This window comes from Atractosteus spatula, chromosome 22 (genome assembly GCF_055471065.1).
Source record: "Atractosteus spatula isolate fAtrSpa1 chromosome 22, fAtrSpa1.hap1, whole genome shotgun sequence".
Classification (NCBI taxonomy): domain Eukaryota; kingdom Metazoa; phylum Chordata; class Actinopteri; order Semionotiformes; family Lepisosteidae; genus Atractosteus; species Atractosteus spatula.
The window spans coordinates 14,277,547-14,287,248 of NC_142727.1; the positions used below are offsets into that span (position 1 = coordinate 14,277,547).

Sequence of the window (9,702 nt, forward strand, 5' to 3'; positions counted from 1 at the left end):
ATATCACTGCTTCTGTCCTCTGTGTGAAGAAAGGTGTTCTTCAGCGTTCAAAAGCATTCCTAAGGTGTAACTGAGTAAAGAGGCACCAGATTGTATCCCTTCAGTTCATCCATTTGTAAATTGCCCATTTTGGCACTGCACAGCTCTTAAACAAAGCTAAAAAGCCAATTTACAGTGCATCTGTAGTCCTCCTGTTTTTTAATGCAGAACTACCCCCATTCCCTATATTACAGATATGAGAACGTTTTATCACCAACATTATCTGTACTAAATAAAGAGATGAACACTTCAAAGTTGAAGTGTATACCAGAAAAGCTGTCACAATAAAATAAAAAATGAAAACCCACACGACCACCTGGCTGAGGCTTATAACGAGCTCTCAAGAGCTCTGCATTGAGCTCCTCTTTAAACACACCTGTGGCCAATTTCACAGCAGTACTCCTCAAATAAGCTTTACATTCTCATGTGAAATTCCAGCCTGGGCCTCCTGCTCCTAAGTTTGGTGAAAAGGGATTGTATTTCTAATCAATGAACTGATGGTTTCACACAAAAACAAGGCATAAATGCACACAACACGTAAATGACACTTTAAAATTAATCTTCATCCCTCAGTGCACATTTCCGGATACACAATCCCAATTCCCCTGGTCTTCTTCCGATTCCTTCATTAATTAATGCTTCATTTACAAGCGTTTCATTTGTTTTATACATTAAAACAAATGTCAACATAACTCCTTTACAGTCGAAAGTAAAATCAATCTAAATTTTTGGAAATCAACAGTGAAATTCATTAAATAAAAGCAAAATAGTTTGACACAGAGCTAGTTAAAAGGTCTCTCTGTAGTCGCCCAACTAATCACGTGAAACCACTGTATTTTATGACAGGACCGTGTGACACTTTTTTTAGTGGTGCAGCGGTCAGTACAGCTGCCTGCAGCACTGGGGTCCTGGGTTCAGTTCCAGACCTGGGGTGCTGTCTGTGTGGAGTTTGCATGTTCTACCTGTGTTCATGTGGGTTTGTGTTCATGTGTTCATGTCCAGGGGCCCCAGTTTCCTCACACAGACATGCTGATGGTTTAATCGGCTTCTGGGAAAACTGGCCCTGGTGTGAGTGTGTGTGTTGTGTCTGTGTTCTGCCTTGCACTCGCTGCCTGCTGGGATAGGATCTGGCCCACCTGTGGATGGTGTCATTTAGAATTTTGCTCTACATTGTTGTGTGTAATAAATAACACGGTTAAGGTCAATGTTCGGTGACCCTTCCAGCATGGCCTGGTTACTGCCATGTCACACTTACGTCCGTAAGGGTCATGATTTGTTTTCCACAAAAAGGTTAATTTAGGAAATGTGCTCTTTTCTGGAATTACAAAACTTATTTCTTTTTGGCGTGAACAAATCCTCTTCGAGACTCAAGAAACTATTTTTTCATTCGGCCAGATAGGAGTGCAGGGACATATTTTTATACGCATGTCCTACAGTACAGACTGAGAGAAATCATGAGGTTACGATGGGTATGTGTGCACAACCCTTTAAATGACAGAACACTTGAATGCAAATTTCTGACACTAAAGCCATCTCCTGGCATTCCATTTAATATGCCTGATTATAATACATGCTTCTCATACCTATTCACGTGTATTATTTGTATAGGATTCGCACACAGGCCACAGGGAATATAGTCCCTTATCCTGCCCTGAGGCAGAAGAGTGGAGGATAAGGTTTACTGCCATGTACATTAAATACACATTCAACAAAACTGGGGTAAATCAGATCAACCTAATGCACTCAGCAAACAGAGGTTTGTGCAAACAGAGGCCAGCAGCATCATGGAGTGTGTGACACACACAAACACACACCCCTCACCGTGAAATTACACAATTCCCATCTGGAAGCAGACTCTGTGCCAAAGGTGTAATTGGTGGTAACTGACCTAGGGAATCGCTCACCAACTCTGAAATCTCGTTCTCAAACCTGAAAGAGCAATTATTTGATCTCCCAAAATGTTGCCATCCTGGACTGTTTTCCTGGTGATGTTGTTTGTTTTTCTGTTGTATTGTCTGTGCTGGATCCCGCCGCTGAACAAATGTGCCCCAGGGTATAATAAAGCTTGAATTGAAATGAATTGCAACATCTTTCAATGTCCCACAGCCAAATCCCAGAACATCTGTGTTTTACAAGGGGGGCTGCAGTCCTGTGAGCTGCATGACAGACCCAGCAGCCCAGACACAGAGACAGGTATGTAAGAAAAATGAGATTAGAGGCTCAGGCACTGCAATAATGTAAACATGTAAATATCTGAGTGACAAGTCAGCAGTATTTATTTTTACATTAATTCTGTTATGAATTAAATATACATTTATATATGAGTGTAAAAGAATAATTAGGCTTCAGGTGGTCACCACTGGATTGAGATGCCAGAAGAATTGCATTAGCTTTGTCGGCCTCTGTTGGCCAAAACACAGCATCAAAAACATTAAGAAAAATAAACCGCAGGGTGAATTAAATTGCAGCACCTGAAAACTGGGGCAGAACCCAAAGCAGCAACAAAAAAATAAACGCTGTTACCCTGGCATTTTGAAAGAAAAAAACACATTTAGAGCCACTGACACTAGGGAAACTGGCAGTATAAATAATATAGTACTATATAAAATACTAATATTAGAGAATCACTGTAATGTAATCAGCTCCGAAGCACTTAAAACAACCTGAGTCAGCTCCAGGGCTGTTTCAGTCACGGACAATGAACAGGCAATTTAAAAATGATTCCTAAGTACCTCTGAAAGTGCAACCAGCCTAGGATCACGGAGCAGGGGGGTGAGGTTGCTTTTCTTAATAAAAGCTCGGAGAACACCTACAGTAAATGAAATGTAAAAACAACAGCGAGTCAGGATGGAAAGATCATTTTAAACGACTTGGTACATGGTATTCATTTTAGCTTTGAAGGGACTTACAAAGAAACTGAAGTATTCCTGTGTCAGATACCTGTATATACAGTGTATACAGTATACTGTATGTTAATACGATGGTTGTTTATTATTAATATTATATTTTTCTGAATCCTATAAGGCAGCTTACAATCAAAACAACGCATTATAAAGAGAATAGAAATAACATGGTACTCAGATAAGTATAATGAAAAAAAATATTTTATTTAAACGTACACAATATTAGAAAACATCAATACGAAGGACAGATATAAATGTCACAACGAAAGAATGTCTAGTATCCATATAAAGGGCAATATCAGTGAGAGCTGAAAGAGAGGTTGGAATTTGTTGCAGTGGTCTTTGGTGCTAAAAAAGAGAAATTTCAGCCTGGGAGACCTGAGAACAACAGTGTAAAACAGACTCTGTCAGACGAAGCCACTAAGCTTTGGACTGGAAAGACTGGACGTTTCGTGTCTTTCTGTGGGGTGGTTGAGCAGTTGAGAACTAGTATCTTCATGCTTCTGTCTTGGAGCACAAAATGCAGGGGCTGTATCATCCTCCCTGTCCAACAGATATAACAGCAGCTTTACTAGGTGGTAGCCTAACACCTCACATTGCCTATAATAGTATTTTTCAGTAGCTCTAAAATACAATCCTGGGCATAGGTAGCCCAAGTGCACACATACTGTACTGAATATTCTGAATAATATTATTTTTAACTAAAATAAACATATTCATATTCTTTAACAAGACACAACACAAAGTAATTTCATTCTTTTCAACAGTTTCATACTGTGTAACTGATATATAGGAAGATCCCTGATTTAAACAACTGTATATCTGGCTGCGCTTAAATTCAAAGGTAAGAAACTGACCTCTGTCTTGGTCACCCCAAAGCTAAACATCTACGTAACTAGATCCACACAAGAAACAGACTCTTCTGAAGACAATAAGAGGCAGGCCTGATGAGGAATACAGACCTGATCTCATTTCCTGTTTGGGGATTTTTGCTCTTTTTCTTTCTGTACCAAAGGAAGTAGACGACCACTGCTCCGAGGATGAGGAGGATGAGAAAGGTGCCCATAATGGCTCCTGCAATCACTCCTGCAGTGCTGGTGTCTGAAACACAACCACAGTACAGCCACACACAGACCCTGAATACAATGGTACTATGGTTTCATTTCAAATTCCCAGGGAAGAGAGGATATCACTACTGAAAAAGACAGTAGAGGATTTTTTGCTCTGGTAAGAGATTTCAAAACTGTATGAAAAAAATCAATCAATCCATCAATACCAAACAGGTATCGAGGACAGCTCTCAAAAATCAGGAAACCTGTCAATGCATGAGTAGTTTTCAATTCTGATGAAATTCAGTTCGATTAATTAAATGACAAAGAATCAATCTAAGAATATAACAAAAATAATCTTATATTTCTGTACCTGAAGATTTTGCCACCATCATGGGAATCTGTGTTAGAAATCTAATTTTTAATTATTTACTCATCATAGGTAATAGCAAAATAACAATCTAAAAGAAAAAACTAAATGCACAGGGAATTCACAACATTTTTATTTTGTCCCAGTCAGTCATCTACTGAAATGTGGAGATTTAATGACAGCATCTGCATTCATGCTGTTTTTTTTTCCTTCTCAGTAGAGTCTTCTTTAAAATGAAGACACAAAAGAAACAAAAACAAGAAGAAAAGGAATAATAATAAATAATTAGAATAATTTACCAGAGTAATTTAACTTCATGTACTCCCCAAAACAGCCTTACACTCACCTTAACATAAACATCCTTAATGTCTGTGACCCTGAGTGCTTTCTTTCGGAGAAAAGACAGGATGGACTACTTACAGGAGACACTGACATTGACTCTGCAGGAGGCCTGTCCCAGCTCATTGGAGGCCTGGCAGGTGTAGGTTCCAGAGAATGGAGAAGACAGGTTCTGCAGGAACAGGGTGCCAGTCCTCTGATCTGGAAGTAAAGTAATGGAATAAACCTTTACTTGTTCCATCATAAGTCATAGGCAGCAGTATTGGAATGTCAGTCTGTATCAAATCTGAAGACATTTAAACTCATGCCACCAGCTATATCACCACTGGCATCCCACTGAAAATGGGGACACTAAACTGTAAAATGCTGCTGTCCTTCAGATGAGACGTAAAACCGACATAAAACCTCTGAGGTCATTAAAAACCCCAGGGTGTTTCTCAAAAAGAGTAGGAATGTTACCCCGGTGTCCTGGCAAAATTTCCCCCTGGTCTTTACCAATCATGGCCTCCTAATAATCCCCATCTCTGAACTGGCTCCATCACTCTGGTCTCCTCCCCACTGAGAACTGGTGTGTGGGGGGTGTACTGGCGCCCTATGGCTGCCATCACATCATCCAGGTTGGGCTGCACACTGCTGGTGGTGGAGGGGATCCCCATTACCTGTAAAGCACTTTGAGTGGAGTGTCTATTATCGTTGTTGTTGTTATTATTTTAATTTCCATGGTACACCACTGACTGGTCTGTTTATCATGAGGGCCAGAGCTCTTCTCATGTGCTATCACAATGCCTCCAAAACAACCAAGAGCGTGTACGGCAAAAAGAGAGAGAACATGACCTTTGAACAAGCTGCGAAACCAAAATAGAGAAACTGATATGGTGGCTGTTAACAGAGGCAGGCATAGCCAGGTACCAAGTACACAGCAGAAAGATAGCACTGAGGGAGACAAAGAGCCCATTGCCGGGACACAGTCACAAGGCTGGGCTGTATTTGTTAGCTTACCATTTGTAAAAACGTACTTTCGTTTTCCTGCTGGCTCACAGGAAGCTGACTATCCATTAAATTCACAGAGGGTCTCTGTTTTGACTACCCCTTTACAGGTCAACATGATTTAATCTAGGAACAAGTTAAAGGTTTATTCCACGCTGCAAAGAAAGGAAACACAACGTTTCGGCTGTGGAGCCTTCTTCGGGTGTGTGACTTCTAACTGGCGTTTTCCCAAAGAAGACTTTAGCATAGTCATTTTAAACAAGGGAATCAGAAAACAAAATCAATCAGAACACTTGAGTAATAAGGTAACAAGCACTGTGTTTTCAACAATACCTGGAAGCCAACATATATCGTTTATTTTTCATTTTCTTTTGTGCAATGCTCCTTTTCATTTTTTGATTTCCCGCACTATTGTATTGTACAATTTAATATTGTAAAAAAAATCAATTTCACATGGCTATTGCATTGTACAGCAAGCTGTTCATTTATCTCCACACTAAGAGAGATGGACCCCAGCATTAACTGGCAGAAACTTTAACGGGGATGCTGATTTTGTGTAGATCTTTTCAACCCACAGGATTTTAATGTCTAATCTGATGAACCTCACCTCCCTAGTCAGCATTGGGCATAGCGGCACTGGGTCTGCACAAATGGTGGGAAGAGCTCCACCAAGTGGCTCAGCAACCCCATTTGCACAACCTAGATTTCCTTGCAGGTCTCCCATTGTCCCCAGGAGTGACACGGCCCTGCCTTGCTTTGCATGGGAAATCTGATAAGATCAGGTGGAAACACCCAGTATGCTGCAGTCCCAAGGCAAGGCCTCTACAGTCTCATACCTTGTACCATACTGCTCGCCGGCAGAAGTCTCTGGACCTTCTCTCTGGTCCAGGTGTAGATGGGCTGTGGGAGGCCCTGTGTGGCCTTACAGGTGAGAGTGATATCATTTCCTACGGAAGGATTCCCGTTCAGTTTGCACACTGGGGTGGAGGGTGGCACTGCAAACAAAAGCAGCCCGATTTAGTAATGAGTAATGCAGTCGTAATGACGTCAAATGATAACAAGCGTTCGCTTATAAGCATTGGCTACAGGGCAGATCGTGGTGCGCACAGCTTCATTCATGTCCCAGAGCAACCCAGGGATCTGCCCTCCCTGCTCCCCACTACTCTAAGAATCAGGCACCATTCTATTTTAGTGCAAAACCAAGAGCTGAAAAGTTCAAACCTGCAATACCCTTATCGCAAACAGAATAAATGTTTGCCTTTCAACGTAAACCTCATACTACAATCAGCCACACCCACACAGACCAACTCCCCCAAAATCACCCGCTTATGCAAAGCTGGGACCTACAGTATCTGTTGCTTAAACATGCCATTTTGGAGTATGCTTTCTCCTTCTCTTTGAGCTACGTTGGTTTCTTCAGTTTAATGTACAAGGGAGAACAAATGGCAGAAAAACGTTAAAGGTGAATTACGCTTCTTGTCACAGACTCTCTGCAGAAAATTTAAGCCTGGAGTTTTCTCCCCTTAAATATTTTGTTGAATCTCTGCAGCGGAACATAGCAGAAGCCTGGTTCAGGTCTGAAATTGAAGCTAACCCCCTTGGCTTCGGGTGTGAACAGTCAAATTGCTTTTATCTCTTAATGTGTCCACACAGCAGGCAAAGATATGGAAAAACGAAAAATGTTTGGGCTCTTCAGAGGCCAAATATTTCCATTTCTAGGCCTGCCACTGGCCTCAAAATGCTTGTAGGCCTCGTCTTAGGTGTCTACTAGCTTGGATACAAAATTTGGGACAACTTGATCAACTTGATCAATTTGATCCCATCCCCCACGCCTCCAGCTCCTACCAGTGGTAGTTCAGGGGGTCAAGAATTCACAAACCAGAGCCGCGCCGAAGGGCAGCCTCAGCACACTAAACAGCACAGGAGCACACGTACTGAGTACGGTGAGGTTGATGAGGCCAGTTCCACTCCCGGACCAGTCGCTGGGGTTAGTGATCTCACAGATGTACAGCCCCGTGTCGGAAGGCTGGATGTCCACGATGCGGATGGAGGCCGTCCCACCAGTAGGGGGGCTGTGGAGGAGCTGCATCCTGCCTCCCCAGGAAGTGACCTGGTAGAGAGTCCCGTCGAAGTACAAGACCTGCCGAGGGAAAGCCCTGGAACTGGCAAGCGTCCTCTGTCGAAGCGAATGAAAAAGCCAAGCGTCTGCCGCCTGGACGAGACCTCTTTCATGTGGCGGAAACTCCACAAAACGTGCTGCTAGGAGGGCAGGCCGAATCGCACAGACTCATTCGAACGTTACCACCACTGTGTGGGATCTCTCTGTGTAACCGAGACGTTATTAGTTCTGTATTTGTTTCTGTTTTACATTTCGCACGCAATGTGGGGTTGACAGCTATCTCTCGGCTCAGTCGACACCTCCAGCACTGCACGAGGAGAAGGAAGATCAGTAGGCATGTTCTTCCAATTTGTTCCCCCAGCAGGGTCATTTACTGTATATTTTCACACACCGAAAGCTCCGCAGTGCCCAACAGGAGAGTTCAATGGCCATTGGAGGACTGTCTCTCTGATGTCACCGCGGGCCTGAAGTCTCCCAGAAAACTGCAGGAGCTGCTCTCGCTCCCGGAGCTGACTTTTAAACCTGCCCTGCTCCCAACTGCTCTGTCAAGTCATGCTCGTACACTCTCACGCCCCTGCTTGTCGGATCCCTCTTCCCTTTTTGACCACGGACGTTCAGCTCCCCCTCGGGTCCCTGTTCCCGAAGGCTGTGAGACTTACCCTCTCGGCCTGGATGGCGTCTGATCCCGGAGCGGCGAACCTCCACTCCAGAGTGAAGCCCCGTGCAGGGGTGGTGCTGTACGTGCAGGGGAGAGTGACGGAGTCCCCCATCTTGGTGTAAATGGGACTATCCACAAGCACGGCCTGTCGGGAGAGTGCCCCCTCTGCGCGCAGAGAAGAAAACAAAGCTGTCCCGTGTGAGAGCTTAAAATACCACAGAACTGCTGGCTGTTTGAAAGGGGGGAAAAAAAACCCCATTGAATTTCCACTCGGAGGAAATCTTCTCTCTTTAGGTAAAATTCGTTTGTTTCAGTTTTTAGAAGGAATGTAAGTTTTTCTTTTATTTTTTAGACGATAGTGACCACACAGATTTAATCCTTTTCATTTAGACTTACAGCAGTTATAGGCAATGCTTAGTTCCAGTGTGCTGAGCGTCTGAAGTTTCTGAAGTTTTCTCAGAAATAGTGCTAACATAGGATAGATAAAATCATAGGAATAACCTGAATATCCCAAGCACTATGCCTAATTTTCTAACAACGTTCCGTTTTTAAAAAAATATCAGATAATGATCACTGACAATCCCAGGTTCGTGATGAATTCTATCTGTATTGCCTGTTACTTTAATGCAGTAAAATATTAAAATCCACATACCTATTTCTCACGTGTACTTAAATTATTTGTAAGCTTGATTATGTATAATGTTCATATATAAATCCCCTCACAACATACAAAATATTATTAATACATTAATATATGAATATTAATATGCATATATGAATGTTTTCTATCTATAAATTGTTTTGAACACACTTGAGAGCAGTCATATATCACTTCCCCTTTGTTGCCTAACGTATCCAACTAGAAATGAGTAAGTACTGCCACTTTAATTTGAAATGATCTTATTCAGTAATTCTTTTTAATGAAAATCACTTATTCACCTATACTTTTCAAGCACCGATATCTTCTAATCTTTGTTAAGAACTGATTGGATCCCATGTGTTCAGATTCTACAGTGACTTACCGAGTGTCTCACTCAGCAACGTCCATCAGCAGCAACACAGGTGCAGTATCTTCGACCTCAAATAGGCTACATGATTGTATGCTCTTTTCTGTATTGTCAAGCATTCAAGCGTTCAAGCATGCCATCAGCTACATTAAAAAAATGGAAAACGAGGCATTACTTACCAAAATAAACTGGCAAGATCCAGATAGTCAGTAGGTTGAGGAAAGGTGCCAT

At 42.3% G+C, this 9,702-nt stretch overlaps 1 protein-coding gene across 1 annotated transcript; it reads right to left on the bottom strand.

Moving 5' to 3' along the window:
* Positions 1 to 3,132: 3,132 nt before the first annotated feature.
* LOC148816849 (V-set and immunoglobulin domain-containing protein 2-like) lies at positions 3,133 to 9,702 on the bottom strand. Its single transcript, XM_088939448.1, has 7 exons — positions 9,651 to 9,702; positions 8,466 to 8,629; positions 7,623 to 7,827; positions 6,524 to 6,682; positions 4,782 to 4,901; positions 3,905 to 4,043; positions 3,133 to 3,485 (listed from the first exon to the last, which is right to left on the bottom strand). The coding sequence occupies exons 1-7, from the start codon at positions 9,700 to 9,702 to the stop codon at positions 3,350 to 3,352; spliced, it is 975 nt and encodes a 324-aa protein (XP_088795574.1). The 3' UTR covers positions 3,133 to 3,349.

Coding starts and splice junctions, on each gene's coding strand:
- LOC148816849 (XM_088939448.1), bottom strand. CDS start 9,702: ATGGCACCTTTCCTCAACCTACTGACTATCTGGATCTTGCCAGTTTAT. Junction 7,828..8,465: donor ACGCCATCCAGGCCGAGAGG/GTAAGTCTCACA, acceptor TTCCCTCGGCAG/GTCTTGTACTTCGACGGGAC. Junction 4,902..6,523: donor GGCGAGCAGTATGGTACAAG/GTATGAGACTGT, acceptor CTTTACTTCCAG/ATCAGAGGACTGGCACCCTG.